The following is a 26,631-nucleotide window of genomic DNA, read 5'->3' as shown; positions in this document are numbered from 1 at the left end:
CGTTGATTCCATTTTAAGAGTTTGGAGACTGCAGAGCCTGAAAACTAAATTATTCAGACAATAGTTGAAAATCCAGGAACTACTCGTACAAAAACCATTACAGGAAAAAATATGAATAACAGATGAGGTCCAATGGGATTTTTCTTTTTTACATTTCACAGTCTGGCACAGGGAGGATGCACTGCTAAATGATAATCTACTTTACAAATGTCTCCACAAATTCATTTATAAAATACTGTCATTTTAGATTTAGACAAAATTACAAAAAAAAAAAAAACACACAAAATGAATCAAAAAATGACTCGAAAAACACAAGATGACCACAAAAATTTACAAAACAAAAAAAAACACAAGTCAACAGAAATACACAAAATGCCAAAAATAAAACGACTCCAAAAATATTTATAAAATTACTGAGAAACAAAAAGACAACGAAATTACTCCCTAAACACGCAGGATGAGCACAAAAATACACAGAACGAATGGTTAATGCTATTGTTTGGAAAATGTTAATCTTTTTTTTTTTACTTATTTTTTTATTAAGGTTTTCTGAACATTTACAGTGGAAAAGTGTAACACATATACATTATCAAGTAATCAACATGTCATTATTGTCCGGTAGTAGGAGTGGTGGTGGCTGGCGAGGTTGGTTTTAATGCTAGGCTAATGATATGGTAGGTTAGTGCTAAAGTTATGCTAATATCAATGCCAGTGTTTGGAATAACGGCGTTTAAAATGAGGGCGTTATGTAACAGCGTTTATTTTTCAGTAACGGGGTAATCTAACTAATTACTTTGTACGCGTTACAACACCGTTGTCGTTACTGAACATTAAATGCGGTGCGTTACATGTAATGATTAAATAAACTTTTATCCGAAAGCATCCCCAGCGTCATACTCAGCTGTAGTGAGGAGGTGGGTTAAAAACAAGGCGAGCGATTTTGATTGGCTAAGGCGACGTGCCAGCACACGCGACACACAACCACTACAGATTAGATGAATCAGCAGAGATGGTGAGCGTGGATCAGTCTGATGAAAAGTTGTCATTTTTAAGGTGACGATACAAATACTACTTTAATCTAATTGTGGTCAAAGACAAGAACGTACATGTGAAGTGTTCATTATATCCAGGAGTGAAGACTTTGTCCACATCCATTGTAAGCAACTCAAAATTAATGAAGCACCTCACAACAATACAGGCATCTAAAAAAAAAAAAACTGAATTATTTGACATATAGCAACTTTTTTTTTCCCAACAGTAATGCAAATAGTTACTTTCCTTTGTAATTAGTTACTTTTATTATAGAGTAATTCAGTTACTAAAGCTGTTACCTTTTTGAACAAGTAGTGAGTAAATATAACTAATTACTTTTTTAAAGTAACGTTACCAACACTGATCAATGCTAGGTTAATGCTAATGCAGTGCGACACGGGACAGCACCTGCATCCTCACTTGCATTTTCTTCAAGAAAAAATTATTTTCTAAATATTGTTTTCACAAGCCTTGCCTTGGATGTCCTAAAAAAAAAAAAAAAAAAAAGTCATTTTTGGATCCTGACTCATAAAAAACAAAGATAAGTAGTGGATGTATGACCTGGACATTATGGTCCCCCTGACTAAAACATACAAATATGATAAAATGCACAAAACAACAGAAAGACCCAAAAAGAATCTTAAAAAAAAAAAACTTACATCATCCCTCTGATGCTTGCCGGACCACGTGAGGTGACCTTGTGTGTTTGTGTTTCATCCCCGTGTGTGTCTTTAATGGATGGATGAAATGCTGGTGGTTTGTGAGTCGAAATCTCACTTCTTCTTTAATGTCAATGTGAACAGAAACAACAAAGGCCGAGACATTAAGACCATCAAGTCCCTGAGAGTCCTTAGAGTCCTGAGGCCTTTGAAGACCATCAAAAGGCTTCCCAAACTCAAGGTAGGACACCTGACTCACCCAGGCCACGCCCACTCACCTCTCTGACCCTCCCCCTTCTGTTCCAGGCCGTCTTCGACTGCGTGGTCACTTCTCTGAAGAATGTCTTCAACATCCTCATCGTGTACCAGCTCTTCATGTTCATCTTTGCCGTGATCGCTGTGCAGCTCTTCAAAGGAAAGTTCTTCTACTGCACCGACAGCTCCATGAACACGGAGAAGGAGTGCCAGTGAGTGACGTTTATAAAATAACTGAACGCAGAAAAGACGGACGAGCAGGAACAGGCAGAGGCAGAGGCGGGACAAGGTGGAAGCTGGAGCCGATTGGGTGGAGATCTGAGTAACTCTCGGTTGCAGCTTGACGATCTGGCCCCGACTGCTGATCAGGGTGCCTGTTGATGTTGATCGCATCCTGCAGGTGGAACTGATCAGCAGTCAGGCCAATCACTCACAGCACCACTAAAAAACAGAAAAGGAAAACAGGGAAACAGCGCCCCTAAGTGGCGCTAGAGGTGGAGGGCGTGACAGAAACAATGTGCTCTCATCGCAGTGTGAGTGATAAATTGAGGAGGACTACCTGAATAGAAACACATCTATTTTAAACGTGAACGTGATCAGAGCACTGTCCGTTTATCACCCCATGGATTAATATTGATCATCTCACACTTTTACGCATTAGTCGAGACATAGGAGCGTGCATGTAGCCAGGCTGAAATCACATGGCTTTTTTTTTTTTTTTTTTTTCACTTGTCTGCACATGCTGTCAAAGGTCAACACTATAGGAAGTGCAATCATTATGAGACAGCAATGCATGTTTTGTTATTGCAAGGAAATAAATTAGTTTATTTTATTGCTTAATTGTGAACATCACCAGCCCTCCCTAAGGAAGGGTAAGAAACATTTTATTATAGGGAGGATATAAAAAGGGAGAGCAGTGTTACACCTAGGTGGAGGAGGCGGGGGGAAAGGGAGCAGGGAGGAGAGACGCAAGTCAGGAAATAGAAAGGGTGGGGAAGAATAGATTATTTTACAGTGAGGGTGAGATGTGAAGTTGTAGTAGAACATATTGTGCTTATTATGTTGTGTAATCAAGCCAGTATAGTGACAGGTGTGAACCTTGGCTATAATGGCGGTGGCTGTGGACAGGTGGAATCAGTGAATGGTAGTACCTAAAGCAGGTATTTGGGATTAACGTGTCTAAAGTTAAGCCCAGTATGAGTTTTATCCCACATCCCAAGGCGTGTCAGTGCATCGTAGACCAGTGTATGTGCAAAAACCGTTACCGCAAACCCAGGAACCGCCCTGGGCCCGTAGATGCAGCCAGGCCAGCAGAAAGGGTGGGGGCCAAGGAGCCCCAGGCCACCCCCTACGGCCGAGCAGCCCCCCAGACGGAGAAGCAGCCACCGCCCCCACACACACATCCGAGGAAGCCCCAAGCAGCCGAGCACCCAGCGCATCCCGCCACCGACCCCAACCCCACACCCCGAGCCCCCCCGCCAGCATCCCGCCCCCCCACCCACCCACAACTAAGCACCCAACCCCCCCCGAGGGAAGGGCCCAGAGAGCCTCCCGCCCGAGACCCCAGCAGAGGAGCCAAGGCCCACGCCGAGTAGACGGCCAGAGCCGTGCCGAACGGGTGCCCGCCGCTGGGCCGAGAGCCAGCAGGGACCGGACCCCAGGCCAGAAGAACCCGGAACGGAAGCAGCACCGACAGCAGCCCCCCCAGGGACGACGACCAAGCCCATAGCCGCATGTGGGATTTAAGTCCATTGCCTTTAATTTTTACTACAGAGTTAAACTTCTCCGTTCTCCACATAATAATAACACTAATAATAATAATAATACAGTAACTAGAATATTTGCATTTCCTATTAGCATTAACCTAGCATTAGCCTAATAGCATGTGCCTAGTATTAGCATTAGCCTAGCATGAGTATTAACTTAGCATTAGCATAAGCACTAACCTACGTGGATGGCTGTTCATCATAGGAATGGGATCCACACAAGGTTCCTGCTGCTTAACAGAAGGTTTTCCTTGCCGCCATGATGAATTCATGTTGGGTGTGGGATACATATGTATGTGTATATACGTATATATGCATATGTGTGTATCCATAAAATGAAGAGTCCGTCCTTAAGACTGCTCTACTGTAAAGTGCCTTGAGATACCATTGGTTATGATTTGGCGCTATACAAATAAAGATTGATTGATTGATTGATTGATTGATTTATTGATTGATTGATTGATTGATTGATTGATTGATTGATTGATTGATTGATTGATTGAGCTCCTCTACCTTAACCAGCTGTTTACTATAAAAATGGGATCGAAGCTGAAAAGTTAATGCTGTTTCACAAAAAATGTAATAACTCAAAAAGTTTAAAAGGCACAAATTACAAAAGCGCAATCTCGGGAACTTTCTGAACATTTTGATAGTTTATCATGAGACAAATGGTGTAGGAGGAGAAAAATGTGTAACAGTAATGAGGATGAAGGAGGCATGCTAACACTTTCCTGTGTCTGTACCTGAGCTCCCACTGGTTCTAAAGTGTATTTAATCTGTTCTCCACAGAGGATTTTACATTGACTACAGCAGAGACAAGAAGGAGGTGAAGAAGAGGGAGTGGAGGAGACACGAGTTCCACTACGACAACGTGTGCTGGGCTCTGCTCACGCTCTTCACCGTCTCCACCGGGGAGGGCTGGCCTCAGTGAGTGGTTCTACCCCCCCACCCACCCACCCCCAGCCTCTACCTGACCTGTGTGTCTATCTGTATCTGCTCCACCACTCCAGAGTCCTGCAGCACTCCACCGACGTCACTGAGGAGAACATGGGGCCCAGTCAGGGAAACCGCATGGAGATGTCCGTCTTCTACGTGGTCTACTTCGTGGTGTTTCCCTTCTTCTTCGTCAACATCTTCGTGGCTTTGATCATCATCACTTTTCAGGAGCAGGGCGACAAGATGATCCAGGAATGCAGCCTGGAGAAGAACGAGGTGCGCACAAAGCTGTAAAGAGTTCTGATGTACAGTATGCTATACTCAGGTGGAAGTACTGTTACTTGATTGAAATTTTGAAATTGTACTCAAATACAAGTACAAGTCAGTCATACGTAAAATACTCAAGTACAAGTAAAAAGTAGCTCAATTAAATAGTACTCATGGTATCCCCCCCCCCCCCCCCCCCCCCCCCCACGTTTACTGTTGGTAATGTACAGTTCCCATACATACAGTCAACATCTCATGTATAAACTTAACTTAAAGAGGAAGCGACACAATCTTGCACTTTTAAAACTTCATTTACTGTATCCACAAAGGCATCTGTATAAAATAAACGGTTTATCAAACTCTACAATTATTTTTTTAAATAAAATAACACCATTGAATTCAATTAAAAATAGATACATTCTCAGGCTCTAAGTAGATACATTTATGAACTCTAAAACTGGTCTGGTTCATTACATTTAATCTCATTGGTCGGCTGTGATGTGATACATTTCATTGTTGTCTGGTCATTTCATTTATTGTAGTTTCACAATGTCTGTTAATCATTTTAAAATTAAAAATCATAATTTGCTCAGTAATGGTTTGTTTTATTTTAAAATGTACCTCAGTACAAGTAAAATGACGATTTAGAAATATACTCAAAAAAGTACAAGTACACATTAAAGCAACTCAATTACAGTAACGTGAGAACTTGTAATTCATTACTTTCACCTCTGGGTGCTCGTCACACTTGGTTGGTCCTGAAAGCTGCTTCTGATCTTCTTCTGTGTTGTCTTCTTCTTGTTCTCCCCCTCCTCTTCGTCCTCCTTGTCCTCGTCCTCCTCCTCCTCCCCCTCCTCATCTTCCTCCTCCTCCTCTTCCTGCTCCTCCTCCTCCTTCCCCTCCTCGTCTTCCTCCTCCTCTCCTCCTTCTCGTCTTCCTCCTCCTCCTCCTCCTCCTCCTCTTCCTGCTCCTCCTCCTCCTCCTCTTCCTCCTCCTCTCCTCCTCCTCCTCCTCCTCCTCCTCCTCCTCCTCCTCCTTCTCCTGCTCCTCCTCCTCCTCCTCTTCCTCCTCCTCTTCCTGCTCCTCCTCCTCCTCCTCCTCCTCCTCTCCTCCTCCTCCTCCTCCTCCTCCTCCTTCTCCTCCTCCTCCTCCTCCACATCAGAGAGCCTGCATCGACTTCACCATCAGTGCCAAACCCATGACCCGCTACATGCCCCAGAACAGGCAGACCATCCAGTACAGGCTGTGGCACTTTGTGGCTTCACCCTCGTTTGAATACACCGTGCTCGTCATGATCGCTCTCAACACGGTCGTCCTCATGATGAAGGTACAATCACACAAAAATACACACAAACAACTCATTTACACACCAGAGCAGGGGTGGAGCAGTCATTTTGAAAGTGAGGGTGTTCTAAGGGTAGGGCAGTTTAGTTTATTAAATGAATTTACTAAAACCATGATAAAGTTGTTATTAAGTCAGTGATACTCAACCCGTTGCTCGTTATGTCTTCATTTTAATGATTTTGCACTTTTATTTTTTTTTCAGATTTTAGCTTCCCATTGCTAATAAACATCCTCCAGAAGCTGTAAACAACTGACAGCGTCCATCACCTAATCAGTTAATTCATTATCCAGCTGATCATGTTCCATGCTTCCCATTGGTTAGAGTTAGGCTCTGTTTACACGAGAGCATTTTCTAGTTTATTTGCGTTTTGGCGGTGCATTTACACGGCAACAGCGTTTTGGTGCTTGTAAACTGAACTTTTTAAAAACGTTTCCCCCTCTGTGTCCGTCTAAACAGGGAAACAAAACGTTCTGTATCACGGACATGTTCACTACAGCTGCAGAGCCTCAGATGTTAGCTTTAATCAGACCTACAAAGTTAGACCTGACCCTGCCCTTAGCCACCAGAATACAGCTGAATCTGAATAAAGCTCATCTCTTTAATCGTGATCAGATTTCTGCAGACATTATTCACATCTGTGCCACATGTAGGCGAGTTTCTTTAATAACAGCTTTATTTAATAGCCACTCGTTCTGCATTCATGCTAAGCTACAGATGCTACGTGGAGGTTTGATTCTGTAACACACACAGCTCAGAGAGCTGCTCTACACATGTGACACACACAGCTACACAACGAGTCAAAAACTCGTCATTTATGCCTTTTATAGCAACTTTTATTTATGTAACAGAGGACAGTCATCCATTTACCTCCACAGCAAACATGTGTGATGTCATCTCTCACTTCTTGAAACACATCATCTTCACCTCACAGCGTCCATGTTAAAAAGATAGAAATTAAAGCACTATTTGCTTTTCATGTGGCGCATTCGCAGGGTGTAACCGCAGCCTGAGATTTTGCTGCGCATTGCGTAACACTCACCAAAGGTAAATAAACATGTGTCCCGGAAACACAACAACGCGTATTCACGCATCAGATCAATCCGTGCACCTTTTGTTCTTTGGTTATTTTGTTTCAAAACCAAATTAAAAAATATAAAAAAAATGATTGTTTTTATGTTTTATTAATTTAAAACCAGAAACAGAAAAGCAAAAAACAAAAAAGCAGCATTTTTCTGTTTTAAAATTAAATCTTGTTTTGTTTGTGAGATATTTGGATATTTAAGGGAAACTAGAACGAGAGCTTCATGTTTTATTCTCACAACACAGAACGACCGACAGACGGACTTTTATTCAGCTGCGTTTGATAAAAATGTATCATGTTTTCCACCTCACACTGATGGCAGAGGTATAGTTTGTGTGTCAATGACATTTTGTTAAAGAGTTACTGATGCTGGAAGTCTGAATCTGTGAATATCTGCCAACTTTACTGAACAGTGTTACGGTCCAAATAGTATCCAGATAAACTGGTGACTGGGCGGACTTTTGCTCCCTGTCCGGACATAAAAAGAAGCAACGCATTAGTCACATTACTGGTGAATTAAAACGTTATTAATACATTAATAAATCAAAACCAAAAAATGGATGTTACGTAAAACATGTACATATGTGGAACCAGAGGTGGTGTAATGAATCTACTGGTGCTCCTCGTTCCTTATGATCAACTTCCGTGTGTGTTGACAGCTGCCGTTAGCGATATTTATAACGTGCAAAATAAACATTTTTACTGCCCTCAAAAAAGCTGTAATTGTTTTTGCAGAAGTGTCAAAAGTTCTAACATCTATTGTTCGTCACACCAGCCTCACAGTAGATAGTCGTAACACTGCGAAACAAAACATAAACTTGAGCAGCTTTTTACGAGCTAAAACATCCACAGACTGAATGAAAACATGAGCTCAAAGAATGAAGGGTACACGGATTCAGATCCCGCCCATTTCTGTCCAAATCACAGAGATGCCTATTCGCATATCATTAGCATTATCACAGCAAAATATAGTAGGTCATTTGCAGGGGAATTTTTACTTTACAAATTACTGACATGGCCGATTCACACGGGATTAACATCACAGACATTCTCCACTATTATTACAAATCACATGTGGTCCATAGGTAAAACTAATCCCGTGCGAATAGGGTTTGGTCAAATATCTCTCAGTAGGAATGCAGCTCTGTGATTGGTCAGAATCTGGTGCAGCCAAGAAAAATGTCTCCACTGATCCAAGTGATGGTGAAGTAAATCAACTCTTTATTGGACAAATTCAGTTTAAATCCAAAGAGTGATGCACACAAACACTCTTTCTTGTGTTATTTGCTTATTTTGGTTCATTGATAAATCACACCACCATCTATTGGCCAGGCATGTAAACTACATAGTTTATTATCTCATGTAAACAGAGATCGTTTTGAAAACGTTACCGTGTGAATGTGCAACTTTTTGGGAACAAAAACGGAAACAGAAGCAAAACGTTGTTGTGTAAACATAGCCTTAGTCTCAGTGCTGATTTGAAACCACAGCAAACACGCCGACTTCTGCACGCTTTGTCCACAAACGCCTCACAACCCACCCCCACCCCAACTCCTCCTCTTCTGTCTAATTAAACAGTGTCTCCTGTTGCCATCTACACATCTGTGCTTCTGTTCCAGGGGGTCCTGCTGACCGCTCTCTCTGCTTATGCTTTTTCATGTAACTCATGGAAAAGCGAGGGGGAGCACCCTTTGCTTCCGGATTTCCACGCAACTGCGTGAATGGCAGAGAGGTCCCAGAACAGAGCCTTACCACCAAATCTAAACTGCATGTGTTGCCCGCTGCACACGCTAAATAAAGCTATTTGACTAAAGTGATCCTGACTGAAACAGAGCGACAACAAATACACACAAAAGAACAAGAATTTACATAAAATTACTCCAAAAACACAAATTACAACAACAAAAACACACATAAATGATAATAATATATGATACAAAACACTTTTGTTGTTATGAAAACATCTATTAAGCTGCGTTACTGTAACAGTAACTAAACTCTACAACTGATTTTTTTTCTGCTGAAAACAAATGTATTTGGTAAGAAGTCATGTTGTTGATTAATTCTAGTCCAACTCGTCACATTTTACTCAAACTATTTTAATTAGTTGTGTTTAGTTGCGTAAATGTAGTAGTGACTGCCCTCTATGGGTTAAAACCAGCTATTACAGTCAAACTTTGCTATTGGCTGATAATGGAGGTTTGTGAAGTTTGAGTGGCTGGCCCCGCCCCTTTAAAAAAATCACCTGCTGTCCCAGGAGCCCCGCCCATAATCATTCTTCTTGTTTTAGTTTCCAGCCCCTGGGTTTATTTCCTCATTACTTTGAAAGCTTGTTAAAGTGTTGAGAGGAATAAACAACATGTGGATTGTTATGGATTGTGCTGTTGTGTTTATGGACCAGTACTACTCAGCACCTGCAGCCTACGACATGGTCCTCAAACACCTGAACACGGCCTTCACCGTGCTCTTCTCCCTGGAGTGCATCCTGAAGATCATGGCCTTCGGTTTGGTGGTGAGTGTCAGCAGGAAATCCTCCTTTAGTCAGATTAAAATGAACGACAATAACGTTCTAACGTCGTGTTCCGTCCTCAGAACTACTTCAGAGACACGTGGAATATTTTTGATTTCATCACCGTCCTCGGGAGCATCACGGAGATCGTGGTGGACCTGCAGGTGAGTGGTGCTGCTGTGGATGCTTTGGATTCCAATGATTAACGTGATACTCTGCAGAGTGATACCAACTGTTTGTTCCCACGGGAAAAAAACTACTGTGTTTATCATTTAGTCAGAAACAAACAGTCGCTGTGGGTAGTGAGCATGCAGGAGGTTTAGTAGAAATACTAAGTAGAAATACTGTTACTGGATTAAAATTGTACTCAAATACAAGTACAAGTAAGTCATGTATAAAATACTCAAGTACAAGTAAAAAGTAGCTCAAATAAATAGTACTCGTAGTAAAAGTTACTAGTTACGTTCACCCCCCACGTTTATTTTTGGTAGTAAATAAAGGAAGAGACAAAATCTTGCACAATTGGAAATTAATTTATTTTCCACAAAGGCATTTGCATAAAATAAAGGCTTTGACAAAATGTACAATTAGTTTTTAAATAAAATAACACAAAATGAATTCAATTCAAAATAAAACATTTCTCATCTGTTTTAGAGATGTGCGGCTGTTTTGGTGCCATGCATTACGTTAAATCTGATTGGTCGGCTGTGATGTGATGCATTTGATTGTTGTCTGGTCATTTTGTTTTTTGTAATTTCACAATGTCTGTTATTCAATTTAAAACAAAAAATAATAATTAATCACGGTTTGGTGTAGAAATATAACTAATTTCTTTACTTCTTTTAAAACTTACTTAAGTACAAGTAAAATTACTGATTTAGAAATATACTAAAAAGTGCAGTAATGTTAGTACATGTAATACATTACTTTCACCTTTGGCAGGAGGCATCGCATCTCAAACTACTCCCACATTTTTAAACCAATTTCAACAAGTTTGGTGTCAAAACGTGCAGAAAGGTTCTGCACATTATGCTATGTAATGGCTTTTTTTTATTTTTAGAACTTTTCAACTTTTTAAACTATTCAACCCTAACCTCCATCACAATTCAGACTTTAATCAATATTTACATTTTTTTTCAACCTTTTTCAATTTTCTTTCCCGTTTTTCCACTTTGTGACCTTTAACTTTTTCTATCTTTTTTTTCCACTTAATTTAGATTGTTTCAGATCTTTTAACCTGTTAGGATTTGTTTTATTATCCTAATTCTACTTTCTTTAGCTTTTTCACCTTTCTGCAACTTTTTGAGCTTATTTCAACTTTCAATGCTTTCCCAACACATTATAGCCTATATCTGTGTTTTTCAACTCATTTCACCTGTTTCCATCATATTAACCGTAAATATCAGCACATACTGTACATCCTCACTTGCATTTTTTTTTCAGGAAATGCATTTTTTTCTAGTCTTTTCAACAAGTGAGGTATTGAGATTGTCAGACAAACTTTTTGTTCCAAAATGTTCGTATTCATGTTCCCATACATTTCAGACATTTTCAACATTTTAAATTCATCTGATTTCAACTTTTAACATGTTCAGTCTGTTCACTTTCAGCTAAAACATTCAACCTTTATGCTAATGTTCAGCTATTGCTAGGTTAATGCTCGGTTAATGCTAGTGCTCGGTTAGTGTTAATGCTATTGCTAGTTTAATGCTAACCCTAGGCTAATGCTTGTTAATGCTAATTCTATGCTAATGCACATTTATGCTAATACTAGGTAAAGCAGTGCGACGTGGGCCAGCACCTGCAGTTTGTATTAACTTCCTGTTGTAAGGATTACTTGGTATTTTGTAGCCGCTAGTGAAAAGTTGCAAAGCTAATGCTAGCAGCATTGATTGGATGATGTTAGTGACGTCTGTGGCTCCTCTCTTCCAGTCCCTGAACACCATCAACATGAGCTTCCTGAAGCTTTTCCGCACGGCGCGGTTGATCAAGCTTCTTCGTCAGGGTTACACCATCAGGATTCTGCTCTGGACCTTTGTGCAGTCGTTCAAGGTTTCGTCCAATCAGCTCCTTCTGATCGGTCATGTGGTTTTTTAAAAGAGAAACCAACACCAGGTCTTTCTGCTGTTTGCTCTCCATCAGGCTCTTCCTTACGTGTGTCTCCTCATCGCCATGCTGTTCTTCATCTACGCCATCATTGGGATGCAGGTATCACACACACACACACACACACACACACACACACACACACACACACACACACACACACACACACACACACACACTATTTACAGTAACAACAGATAAGGGGAAACAGCCCAAGGTAAACAGACAAAATTACAGAAAATACACTAAACGACAAGAGAAATACACAAAATAGACTCCAAAAAAACACTAAATGACAACCAAAATACTCAAAATTAGTTCATGAAACTGAAAAAAAATACATTAAAGGACAACACAAATACAAAAAAATTACTTTAAAACACACAAAACTGTTGCAAATATACAGAAAAAATACAAAACGACAACAAAAATCCACAAAAATGACTTCAAAAACACATGACAACCAAAATACACGACCAAAAATAAAGAGAAATAATAATTTATTCATCACTGTAGTTAAATTATTTTTTGCATTTTACCCATTTTCTCCTAGGGATAGCAGTGGGTGGCCAATTACAAGTGACTGAGGTGCAGTTGGTTTGGGGTTAAGGGACTTGCTCAACATCCCACAGTGATGGCCCACACTTCCTTAATCACGCCCCAAATCCACCAAAGGACAACAAAATAACTTCAAACACACAAAAGCACACAAGACAAACTGCAAATATACAGAAAATACACAAAAGGACAAATAAATTACAACAAAAATCCACAAAATGGCTTCAAAAACCCAAAATGACAACAAAAATACACATAAAACAACGACACACAGTAACTCTTTGTTGTTCTCCCAGTGTTAATGCTCAGGTGTTCATTATTACATAACACATGTTAATACAACCTTAGGACAGAGCAGCTTCAACATGTCGCTAAATATCTCTACACGTTGTTCCTGCCAAAGTTAAACTGTGACCATTAGAGCACATTTCAAATTAAACATGAGAACTGAAAGAATTAGTGATGTTTTCCATTTTAATGTTTTTACCTGGACATGGCCTCTTTTCTTTGTCTGGGCTGTCGGGTCATATTTTACAAATGAGTAAAATTGAGTTTCCCAGGTACCTTGAACACATCTCGGGGAACACGTTAATAGACGTAACTCCGTTAATATTTGCTCTATCTGAGAAATTCCACCAGTTTCTGAAAGCTAAAGAGTTGCTTTTTAAATATAACAATTAAAGATGCTGCTTTGTTTTGATGAAATTGTCACACAAGAGGAAAAGAGAAGAGAGAATAAAGTCCAAGAGAAAGAGAGCGAGAAAGATGAAAAGAGACCAAATAACAGTGGAATTAATTGAAAAGGTTATTCATAAAAGTGTATAATTAATGATTTTTTACTGTTCTGTACACCTGATGTTTTTTATAGTTTTATAGTTTTAATGTCTAGAAGGTGATGTTTCTCATTGTGTCAATGATTGAGAGATTTTAAGAAGGTTTATACGAGATATTTGAAGAACAGATTGTTCTAATGCATAATAAAGGTGATTTCAGAAATCTTTGTTATAAAGACAGAAATTATATTTTTAAACCTTATTGACAATGACAACATATTCATTTATTATATTGTATTTTACGATTATGAAGTAGATTTAAGAAAACTGGGCAGCTGGTGGCCTGGCAGCCACATGTGGCCCCCAAAGTAAACGTACAAATTCATTAAAAAAACAACAACACACAAAACAGAAGCAAGAATACATTAAAAATAGAAAATTATTACAAAAAATACAGTAGAAAACAAGAAGACGACAGAAAATACACACAAAACTACTACAAAAATCAACAAACTGACAAAAGTAATGCACTAAATTACTCCAAAAAACACAAACGACAACAAAAATACACAAAATGATGAAAAAAATATTCAAAAGACAGAAAATGACAACAAAAGTATGCAAAAAGACAAGAAAAACACAAAAAATTACTCCTTAAACCCACAGTACTAGCAAACAAGGAAAATCACAACAGAAATACACACAAATTACCCCAAAAAAACACAAAATGACAACTATAAATACACAATGTGACTCAAAAAAAACATACATTTTACTGAAAAAATACACAAAATGACCAGAGAAATGCACAAAATGCCTCATAACGAACAACAAACATACACACAATGACAGAAAAACACCTAAAATGATCATAAAAGCTCTTTGTCGTTTCCTGTGTTAATGCTCAGATTGGTCTTTATTCTAAATGATGACATGAATGTTGATAATGTGGCCCTTCCATCAAACAAACACATTTTTGTGGCCCCTGACCTCAGTGTGGTCGCCCTATTTTAATGTCAAACTGTCAATGTGACGAATAAGAAGTGAAACGTGATTTTGTGCTGCAGGTGTTTGGAAACATCAAACTGAATGATGAGAGTCACATCAACCAACACAACAACTTTAAAACCTTCTTCAGCGCTCTAATGCTGCTGTTCAGGTGAGTGGGGTTAGCATTAGCATTAGCATCAGTAGAGGGCTCCGTGCTGCTGTGACTGTGGCACTGCAGCGCAGCCCAAAATGACGTGACTCGAGCCGTTATTACAGTTTTACAGGCTTTAATGGAGGTCGTAGTAACGCCAAAAATAAACAATCAAACACACAAAGAACCACCTTACACCGTAAAACACTCACACTACCGTGGGAACAGAATTGTTCACTCCCGCTTACGCCCTCCCTTTCCCCAGCCTCCCAGCCAATCAACACTCAGAACACAGGTAAACAAAGACACACATTGGCAGAGAACGCTGCACGTAACCATGATGCCTTCATGGCCATGGGAAATCTCAGCATCAGTTAACCACTGAATACACACAAGTGGAACATAACCAGAACATAGAACCCAGTCTGTTACAGTATGTAGACCAGACCTGAGTGAAGAACCAATCATATTTGTTCACTGAGCTCCAGCAGCAAGTGAACAACAAAACGCAACACAACGCCGTCAATATCCCGTCCCACTACTCGCAGAAATCACTTTAGAAATGATACCACAACAATATAGAAGTGTTTTTGTGTTTATTAAATAATAATATTAATGTAATAGAGATTTAAAAAAACATGAAACATCTTGAAGCCTAACCCGACTCTAATGCGTGATATATGACTATATTTAGGACCCCATTTGGAGTCGTCAGACACTGGGAGGGGGTCGCCAGAGGTCTTCAAGAAACAAGGAATATTTTTTCAACAATTTGAGCCCATTTTTCTTATTTTTACAATTTTTCTGCAACTGCACCAAACTTTCCATATTTTAACCTGTTTTCATGACTTTTTCTTGCCATATTTTTGCTCCTTTTAATGTATTTTTGCTACATTATTCACATTTTAATGCCTTTCCTGCACATTTTTCCATTTTCAAGACATGTTCAGCACTTTTGAACCCTTTCCACCACTTTTGTGTAATGTCACATATGTTGACCCATTATTCTCACTTTTAACCTCTTTTCACTGTATTTCATGCTTATTTTTGACAATTTCACCACATTCAACATTATTTCCCAGTTTAAACTAATTGTTCCTACTTTTTGAATGACTTCTTCAGTGTTCATGTCTGTGTTCAACCACCGTCAGCTACAGTGGGGGTCCCTGGTCTCTGGTACCTTTATTTTGGGGGTCACGGGATGAAAAAGTTGAGAACCACTGTAATAAACTACAGTACTTTATACTGACCTCAGCAGTTTATGAAGCACATTGAACATAATCCATATGTTGTTAGTTGTGCCATTTCTACCTCTTATGTTGTTACACACATGGCACTGTTTTAAAGTTCATAAATGTAGCTATACTTAAAGCCTGAGTTTTTATTTTCTATTGAATTTATATTAAAAATTGTACATTTTGACAAACTTTTTATTTTATACAGATGTCTTTGTGGAAAACATGTTCTTCACCATCATCTCCATTTGTTCTAAGAACCCCAAAAACTTAGTATTTGAGGTTTATTTTCACAAACTCGTCTGTTTTACAGTGACTTTGTCTGAAAAGTCACTTTCTGATCAACTCTACACAAACAGGCTGATTTGCGTCCTACTTATGCATATTCATGAGTGGGCGTGTCTATAGACGGAGCACTGACTTTCTCCTCCCACTCCATAGCAGAGCTCATGCTGCTTTATAAACACGAGACAGAGCGTGGGGGCGGGGCACCGGTGCATACATAGACTTTAGAAAATACAGACATAGCACTGCGCGAAGGACGCTGAAATGCTCGCCTTTGTGGGCGTGTCTGTTTACATGTCTATCACGGCAGAGAGCTTCCTGGAGGTGTGGCTTAACATGTGCCCTTTAAGATCCAATTGTGGTAGATTGTGTCTCTTCCATTTTAAGTTTCTACATGAGATGTTTACTGTATGTAAGGGACCCGTACCAAGATTTATTACCAATAGCAAATGAAAGTAACTATAGTAACTTTTACTTTGGGTACTATTTAATTGACCTACTTTTTACCTGTATTTTAGTATTTTATCTGTGTACTTCTACTTGAGTAAATATGTCAGTGCAAAAATCCACAAAATGACTAAAAACACACATGGACAACAAAACAACACAAAATGATACAGAACTATACAAAATGACAGCAAAATTATAACAAAAAATCTTAACATGACAACAAAAATGAACCAAATGATCTGCAATACAAACAACCTGACGACAAAAAACACAGAAAATGGCTCAAAAACACAAAATGACAGAAAAATACAGAAGAAAGACAAAAAATACACAAAATGAGTGGATACTGTATATCAGTAATCTTTACTCCTCTGCAGGAGCGCTACAGGCGAGTCCTGGCAGGAGATCATGTTGTCCTGTCTATCAGGACAGGAATGTGAGGCCGACCCGTCCATCGGGCCCTTCGCTCTGCCCCGCGACCATCTGGGAGGCTGCGGCACCGAGTTTGCCTACGTCTACTTTGTGTCCTTCATCTTCTTCAGCTCTTTCCTGGTCCGACTACATTTTAGTTTCTGCTCTGTCTGGTTCTCTGCGTTGGTCCTCCATGACCTCCCAAACTTCTCCACCATCAGATGCTGAATCTGTTCGTTGCTGTCATCATGGATAACTTTGAGTACCTGACGAGGGACTCCTCCATCCTGGGTCCACATCACCTGGACGAGTTTGTGAGGATCTGGGGGGAGTACGATCGATTGGCCTGGTGAGTGATGATGTCATACACTGTGCCATCAGGGCCATGAAACAGCTTGGTTGTCTATTTAAAGAAATATAACCAAAAAACAACAAAAGACTCCCAAAACACACAATACACAAATCCACTCCAGAAACTCAAAGGACTATAAAAATACACAAAAGTAACAGAAATATAGAAAACAACATCAAAAATACACAACACACCAACAAAATACACAAAATATTTTCTTAAAACACTCAAAATTGCAGAAAATTTTACAAAATGGCAACAAAAACACAAAAAAATACTCTCAAAAACACACAAAATTAAAATGACTCAAAAACACAGAAATATTGCACAAAAATGAACAAATTGACATAAAAAAGATGACTCCATAAACATACAACATTGCAGAGATTGACTCTAAAAACTCAAAAAAATTACACAAAAGTAAATATAAAAAAATCCTCAAAAGTTCACAAAATACACACAAAAAACCAATTTGCAAAAAACTCAAAACAAGACTATACAAATATGCAATAGTACCACAAATGTAGAAAATGATTACAAAAACACACAGTACTATATTAAAAATACACAAAAACACAACATTACAAAATGACACTGAAAACACAAAAATAAATAAAGTTGTGTTTTTTATGTTTTCTGTTTTGCTCAGTGGTCGGATTCACTACACAGCCATGTACGAGATGCTCACACACATGTCACCGCCCCTCGGCCTGGGAAAGAAATGTCCTGCAAAGATCGCTTACAAGGTATCGTAGGTCACATGACTTTGTTTTACTGATGGACACACTGACCTTCACATGGACACACTGACCTTCACATGGACACACTGATCTTCACATGGACACACTGACCTTCACATGGACACAGTGACCTTCACATGGACACACTGACCTTCACATGGACACACTGACCTTCACATGGACACACTGACCTTCACATGGATACACTGATCTTCACATGGACACACTGACCTTCACATGGACACAGTGACCTTCACATGGACACACTGACCTTCACATGGACACACTGACCTTCACATGGACACACTGACCTTCACATAGACACACTGACCTTCAGATGGACACACTGACCTTCACATGGACACACTGACCTTCACATGGACACACTGACCTTCAGCTCTGCTCACTGCTTTGTTTTCTTTGATTTTTGAGATCTTCCTTCTCTTCCTTTTTTACTTTCACGTTTCTTCTTCACGTGTGTGTGTGTGTGTGTGTGTGTGTTTGGTTTTTGTTTCCTTGTGTGTCTCAGAGGTTGGTGCTGATGAATATGCCAGTGGACGAGGACATGACGGTCCACTTTACCTCCACCCTGATGTCACTGATCCGCACAGCGCTGGACATTAAAATCGCTCGAGGTCAGACTTTATTGAAACTAATCACAAAATGACAATCAAAATACACAAAATTACTTCCAAAATACACAAGACGATTACAAAATTAAAGAAAAATCCACAAAATGACAACCAAAATACACAAAACTTTTTCTAAAAAAACACAATTTCAAAGGTACAGAAGAAATAAACAACACAACAATAATAATCCACAAAAATTAATACAAAAACACAAGACGATTGCAAATATACAGAATAATACACAAAAGGACTACAGAAATACGCACAATTTATTCCAAAAACACGTCATTAATAAAATGCAAATAAAATGACCACAAAACACAGAGGAGAATTACAAATATACAGAAAAAAAATCTGTAATGACAGAACAGGAATTCATAAAAATGACTTCAAATACACAAAAGGGCAGTGACGTGCCATCAGGGTAGGCAAGGTAGGCAGTGCCTACCCAAGGGTGAATTGATATTTTGATTATTTGTTTTAATTATAATCTAATTATAAATTATTTATTTTTCCATTTCCAATAGCCTATAGTACCTATAAGTTTGAAAGTGTCCACATTTTGTGCGTTTCATAGCCCAAATGACTAAACAGCGCTATTTCCTAGAACAGCTGCACAGTCTTTTTTTTTTTCACTCCGCTGTAAGGCAGAGGGAGGCCACGCCCCCTCCCAAAGGCACGTTGCTCCTCTGCTTCTGTTCCCATTGCGTGTTTTTACATATTTGGGCATGCGCAGTCAGGTCCCGAAGATGACAACCATTTACGTCCAAAGGCAGCGTAGAGAGCTGCCATTGGACACAACCGTGCTATGCTAAATGCTATACGTAAGTTCACAGTACATTAGTGAATTGATCTCACGTGACCACTGCTGCTACGTTCTCTAGCTCGTGGGCGGGATAACACTACAGGCAGGATGACAGTACTAGAGATGATAGAGAAACTTTTTGGGGAAAAACGACATCTTTTAAAAGATGGAGACCAACACCTGAGCTACCAGAGCTTCAGCAAAGATAAGATTAGAACATTGTTGGTACTTTCTACAGTGAAAGGAAGGATTGACTTTGTGGATGCTCCTCACTGAGGCTTTTCTGAGTTGTTGTTGTTGTCATTTTCTCCGTTTTTCTTTGTTTCCAACACAAACAACAGATGTGCTGCCGTGTCATGAGATATATGTTGTTGGGAGAGTATGGAGGCTATATTAAATAATTGTTTATGTTTCTTTAATGGTGTTTATGATGTTGATTTTGTTAGATGGCTAAACACTTGTTCATGTGGATCTTATTGGGTTTTTTCTTTCTTATTATGAATTTTATATTTTGATAAGCGCATTGAGATGACTTTGTTGGAAATTGCTTTATAGAAATAAAATTGATTTGAATTGAATTAACACTTGACAGCAGAAACATATGAAAGTGTCATTGGTGGTCTTGATTTGCAACGTGCCTACCCAACCCTAGTGGTCACGGCACGTCACTGCAAAAGGGCAACAAAAATAAACTTTTTTTTTCCAAAAACACGAGACAATAACAAAATTCCAAAAAAATGCCCAAAACAACAACAAAAATCCTTTCAAAAACACAAAAGGGCAACAAACATACACAAAATGACAACCAAAATACTCATAAGACCATTATAAAAATTAAGAAAAATACACGAAAGGACAACACAACACAAATAAAAAAAAAAAAAGACTTAAAAATGCACAAGGCAATATACAAATTTACAGAAAAAACACAAAATGACAACAAACATACACAAATTATTTCCAAAACACACAAAACGATTACGAAATTAAAGAAAAAGACTCAAAAGGACAACCAGAATACACATAATTATTTCAAAAACACATCATTACAAAAGTAGAGGAAAAAATAAACAAAACCACAACAAAAATACAAAACATGGCTACAAAGACACTCAAGATGATTACAAAATTAGAAAAAAAATACACAAAGGGACAAATAAATGATAAAAAAATCCACAAAATCACTTCAAAAACCCAAAATGACAACAAAAATATGTACAATTCTTCCAAAAACACATCATTACAAAAATCCACAAAAATTACTGAAAAGACACACCTGAGGGGTATTCCATAGAGGAGGGTTAACAAACTCTGAGTCTATCCATAAACTCTGGGTCAACATACCCAGCGATGGGAAACTCTGGGTATCTGATTCCATTACAGCTGGTATGAAGTGGGTCAATCAACCCTGAGTATGTAAACCTTGGGTTACTTACGTGCACACGTGTGATAAAAAGCCATCATCAATGGATCAAAGATGACTCGAGCTGCCATGGCAACCACCCGGAATAGAGTGATTTATTCACCGTAATGGGTGAAATAAGCCGTTGTTTGAGGAATATGAGCCTGTTCTAAAGGTGTGTTCAGTGATTATAGTGGCTTAAATCACCCGTAATTAGTCACACTTTTTGGTCGCTTCATCACTTTATCTCTTCAGTGACGTCACGAGCGGTGAAAAATATGAATAAAGTGTGTCTGAGTGGGCGTGGCAGCAGCATAGGATGTCTGCATAGAGAGTCCTCCTGTTACACTGGATATAAAGACAGTAAATGCTGCTTCATATCTAATCAATTATATTGATTTTTAATGTAATATTGTCGCCAGAGTCATCGCAACGTCCTAAAAAATGTCATAAAAAATCTCTGAAGCAGGACGCAAACCCGTGATCCATCACTTTCAAGAGCAGCGTCACAATTCACTGCACCATCATAACTTCATAGATGTATGATTTACAGATTTAAATGTATAACAATATAAAACAATAATCGAGTCTTAAAAGTGGATTAATTTAAATTATCATCTCCTCCTTTATATTATCTACAGGTTTGTATTCAGTGAACTTTACTACAGACGTCAGTAGATGTTTTAATGCAGATCAACCTCTCAGTGACTTTCACTTAATGATCTATATCTACAATGTTTGCACAAAAAAAAAAAAAAGTAAATCAACACAACATTATTAATGATGTGAACACGTCTGTGGTGTGTGATGTTACTAATGTATTTCAGAGAAAAGTGTTAAGGTTTATTAAAGTGTTAAGAAACGGTGTTCAGGTGGGCGGAGCCAGGTAGAAACCCAGGGTTTCTTTGATAAAACCTGCCAGTGACCAGGTTTAGTTCACGGACAATGTTGCCATGGTAACATACTCAGAGAATAACATACCTCGCGTTTAGGAATGAGATACTCAGAGTTTCCCTCATTTGAGCCTGAACATACTCAGAGTTTGAACATAACCAGCTTTATGGACTACCCCTCAGACGATTACAAATATACAGAGAAAATCCACAATGTTATTGAGATTAATAAACATGTGGTTGTGGTGTTTCTGTCCCAGGAGGGGAGGACCGCATCGCCCTGGACTCGGAGCTGCAGAAGGAGATCAGCATCATCTGGCCGTACCTGCCTCAGAAGACCCTGGACATGCTGGTTCCCATCAACAAAGGCTCGTCACAGCCGCCCCACGGTCGTCACGGTGACCAGTGACGCTCACGCTGTTGTCTCTGTCCTCACAGACACGGACATGACTGTGGGAAAGATCTACGCCTCCATGATGATCATGGACTACTTCAAGCAGAACAAAGCCAAGAAGCTGCGGCAGCAGCTGGAAGCTCAGGTTGGATGTTTCAATGTACACAAAAACACAACAAAAACACACAAAAACACACAAAAACACAACAAAAACACACAAACACACACAAAAACACACAAAAACACAACAAAAACACAAAAACACAACAAAAACACAACAAAAACATACAAAAACACAACAAAAACACACAAAAACACAACAAAAACACAACAAAAACACACAAAAACACATACGACAGCTACTACTATACACTATTCATAAAATGAGAGAAAAATACACAAAACGACACCGAATAAACAAATGACTCCAAACACAAAAAGACACAAGACGACTACTAATATACACAAAATAAGAGAAAAATATACCAAACAACAACAAAAATACACATGATGACTCAAAATGACAATTAAAATACATAAAACTAGAGAAAAATACACTAAACAGCTCTAAACACACAAAAGACGACGATAGAAATACAGATAATGACAACTAAGGTTCACAAAACGACATCCCAAATACACACAATGATTCAAAACAAAAAACACAAAATGAGAGAAAAACACAGAACGACTCCAAACACACAAGACAACAAAAAATACACAAAATGACAAGAAAATGACACTAAATGAAACCAAAAATAATCAAAGTGACAACGAAAATAAGCAAAAAATGAAACAAAAAATACACAAAATACTGTAACTCCAAACACACAAAATAAAGAAAAAGCACAAAACAACTGCACAAATTCACATTAAGACATCAAAAATACTCATGACTCAAAACACACACAAAACGACAACAAAAATAAACAAAGAAATGAAAGAAAGCTGGATTTCCTCTTATCGCGCTAACTGCATTTATTCAATATGTGGTGCACTACGACGCTGGATAACGTCTTACTGGGCTAAATCACCATGGTAACTTTTTTTTTTTTGTGTGCAATTGCTTTGGATCATTTCAGGCATTTATTGATGAAATGAAAAGAAATTTAATGGAAAAAAATTGTCAAACAAACCTTTTAAGAGGATTGAGTAGAAAATACCTATAATTACTGATGTGCAGAGGTGACAAGCAATAAAGTACAAATACTTCTGTTACTGTACTTAAGTAGTTTTTTCTGGTATCTGGGGCCTCATTTATAAACCTACAAAAGAAAGCGTACGTCACATATAAGCAAAGTTTGGGATTTATAAAAAAAAAATACCTGACGAGATAATGTTGTCACCTCCACAGCAGCTCTGACCCTGCCGTACGCACAAAATCATGAGAAATGAGAAACTCCGACGCCAACAGGAGAAATATTAAATTAACGACAGCTCTGTGAAATTAATAGAAATTGTGTTAAATAATCGAACACATTGAACATAACATGTTATTTAAAGGATGAATTTGCAAAAACGGTGGAGAAAAAATTGATACTGACGCCCGCAGGAAGTGAGTGACGTGCGCGTGCCTACAAATACAGTTTTATATTATTAATAATAATAATAATAATAATAATAATAATAATAATAATAATAATAATCATCATCATCATCATCAAAATCACATGATCATTGCGCAAAACTGCTGATCAATTGGCTGCAACACCTGTAGCTGTTATAAAAGGAACACTCTAATGCGTAAAGACGCACAATGGCGTATTTGGCACTGCTGGAGGACAAGGTGCACGCGAGACTCTGGAGGGGAAGCTCTACAGAGACCCCCTCACCTCCAGCTTTTTGTGAGGCTGAGCTCCGCCCCTTTCCTCCACCTGTTGAATAGACGTTCTTCCTATAAAGAGTGATCCACATTTTCTCCTCCGCTTTTATGTGTGATCGTTTATTTTTTCACCTGTCACAGTCTGATGAGGAAACGCAACGCAATCTGCCTTTCTATGATTCCAAATGTTCACTGTGTCACCACATGACGCTCTCCTGCGTGTGTCCACCTCAACAGTTAATACCTCCACCTCACATTGAGTGAAATGTGTTTTATTTGCGTGTTTTCCCCCACGTTCCACCGTGAAAATTGTATTAGTGAATATTCATTTAGGGCGTTCACCGAACCTTTTATGGGCACCAAATGGGCGGAGCAAGGTGTTTCTTGACGTGCGCCAACCTTCGAGTTGATTGTGATTTATAAACGGAAACAGGCGTGGGACGTACGTGCACCCTTGTTTATAAATTGTAAAAAAAAGATTTGTACGCACTTCCTGGTTTTTAGCGTACGCCAGCTCCTGGACTTTACTTGAGTATTTATTTTTTTGGCCACTTTTACTTTTACTCCTTACTTTTTAAAGCAAATATCTGTACGTTCTACTCCTTACATTTAAGACCTTCAAAGATGATGTCACAACGTAAAAAGATGCAAAATTTTGGTAATTTGAGTTTTTTTCTGTTTGGCAGGTCCCTTAGTTTAATGGGTGACATTTTCATGTTTTTAAAAATGTTAAACTCAAAGCTGCTCTGGGTTTAATTGAGCTTTTGCATATTCTTAAGCCCCAGCCACTTTTTATTCGAAGATCACATACCCATAACAAATAACGTTTTTCTAAGCTTCTACGTGACCTACATGGCTAATTTTTGCTCAGATTAAAACAGGTCCCTCAATGTTTACAGATGATGTGAAATTTTAGAAATATCTGATACTGAGTGACAATAAATCATGTTTTAAAAACAGAAATCTGTAGTCCTCCCCAAAAAAATGAGAGATTTATATAAAAGATAAAGCCAGTTATCGTTACCGAAGGCTGTAAAAGCAGAAATAATTGAACTATTGTATGGACATCAACTGCAGCAAGTTTGGTGATAATAATAAATATTAAGCCAAAGATCCACATGTTTTTGTCCAAAAACTTTCAGGCAGAAGCCCACTGTGCTACAAAGTTTTCCACAAGTTTGGAAACAAGTTTGTAACTAATATGTCAGTCAAATTGATTCCAATAATTATTAGTCTTATGTTTGACCAGTAGATGTAATTTGGCTTGAAATAAACACATACCCATTTATATTCAGGTTTCTGCTGTGCCATGCGTAATGCTGTTTTTGGTTCCACTTTTTGGTGGTGTTACGCATGGTTGTTATTCAGCAATTCTTTGACCAATCAGAATCATTGACACAGCGTTGCAAAGCTCAGAGCCTGTAGAGGGGGTGATAACAAACACTAAGTGGGTGGGCTTTACTCCTGGCCAATCAGAGCTGGGTAAAGAAGGGAGCGGCCATTTTACTCAGCTCAGATGTGTGTAATGGTGGTATTAGTCTGACTACACTATTAGGATTGATCAAAATATGGAGTTTTATGCACATTGGAGCAACTTTTGATAAGAAACAACAATGTGGATTCAGCTCGGCCTGTAGTTTCATGTAGGTTGTTGTTATAGAGCTTTATGTTTATTTTGTGACACAGCAGTGGAAAAATACAGTGTTTGGCGAGTTGCTGACTTTTTCTTACATGTTACATGTCTTTTGTTCTGAATGTGGGTTGGCTACAGTTTTAGCTTCTATAGTTTCTGAGGATAACAGCGAGGTATAGAACGTGTGATTTCAGTCATTCTTTACAACATTTAGACCTGTGACAGTCACAGAAGCTGGAGTTGCCCCCACCAGTGGGTCTGTTTGGGGTTGAAGAGGTTAAAACATTTTATGTACAAATTGTATTTATTATGAGTGATAAATTACCCAGGTGTTCACACAGGGTAACAGATTTAATTTATTCCATGTACCAGTTTTCTACAAGTTCTTAAAAAAAAATAAAAGATATGTAATTTGCTGGTTTAAAAACCCTGTCTTATTATTGAAGGGACATTTGTTTTACTTTTTACTTTTTTACTTAAGTACATTTAGTAGCATACGGACTTCCAACAGTGCCTGTTGGAAGTCCGTATTCATGTGGGAGCTTAAGTAGAGTTGTCAATTATGGCCAAATGAGTATGTGTTTGAAGGTTGGATGTACAAAGAGGTGTACATACTCTGTACTCTGTAGTGTTATAAAGGGTTTATTTGTGGGTGCAAAGTAAAATAGTGTGTGTGATTTCCCTGGTTTAATTCTATGGGACATGAACATGATAAATTGATGAAGTTTGCACCAATGCTGCGGTTTAGGTAGAATGTGATAAAAGACACATACATAAAACTATTTATTTAGCATTTAACATTTCATAGTGCAGGGGTGCTTATCATCCAAGGTTAGTAATTAATATACAAACAGATGTACCTTAGCGAGTAGACTGACGTGTGTGTGTGTGTGTGTGTGTGTGTGTGTGTGTGTGTGTGTGTGTGTGTGTGTGTGGGTGTGGGTGAGACTCAGTGACTCACATCAGGTTGAAATGCATGTCTCAGGCCCAATACGTGAGACTTGACAGCTTTGCTAGTATATCAGTGTGAGTGCGGCTGCTCAGAAGGCCCTCCCCCCTCTCCGATCTATCCGCCCGTCAGGTGTAAACCACGTTGATGTGATATCAAAATAAAATGAAAATAAACGTTTTAGAATGTAATATCCAAAT

The 26,631-nt window shown here is 38.7% G+C and overlaps 1 protein-coding gene across 1 annotated transcript in view; it reads left to right on the top strand.

Annotated features, from left to right (window-relative positions):
• LOC114479317 (voltage-dependent R-type calcium channel subunit alpha-1E-like) overlaps nucleotides 1–26,631 on the top strand; it is a 127,970-nt gene that overhangs the window by 88,764 nt on the left and 12,575 nt on the right. The window contains 16 exon segments of the mRNA XM_028472947.1: nucleotides 1,836–1,932; nucleotides 1,998–2,158; nucleotides 4,502–4,639; nucleotides 4,723–4,924; nucleotides 6,078–6,242; nucleotides 9,743–9,853; nucleotides 9,934–10,014; nucleotides 11,783–11,902; nucleotides 11,993–12,058; nucleotides 14,355–14,446; nucleotides 16,776–16,950; nucleotides 17,031–17,158; nucleotides 17,811–17,907; nucleotides 18,431–18,536; nucleotides 21,894–22,001; nucleotides 22,072–22,172. Coding sequence (XP_028328748.1) covers nucleotides 1,836–1,932; nucleotides 1,998–2,158; nucleotides 4,502–4,639; nucleotides 4,723–4,924; nucleotides 6,078–6,242; nucleotides 9,743–9,853; nucleotides 9,934–10,014; nucleotides 11,783–11,902; nucleotides 11,993–12,058; nucleotides 14,355–14,446; nucleotides 16,776–16,950; nucleotides 17,031–17,158; nucleotides 17,811–17,907; nucleotides 18,431–18,536; nucleotides 21,894–22,001; nucleotides 22,072–22,172 — 1,948 coding nt within the window.

This window comes from Gouania willdenowi, chromosome 17 (genome assembly GCF_900634775.1).
Source record: "Gouania willdenowi chromosome 17, fGouWil2.1, whole genome shotgun sequence".
NCBI lineage: Eukaryota > Metazoa > Chordata > Actinopteri > Blenniiformes > Gobiesocidae > Gouania > Gouania willdenowi.
This window is presented reverse-complemented; position numbering and strand designations above follow the sequence as displayed.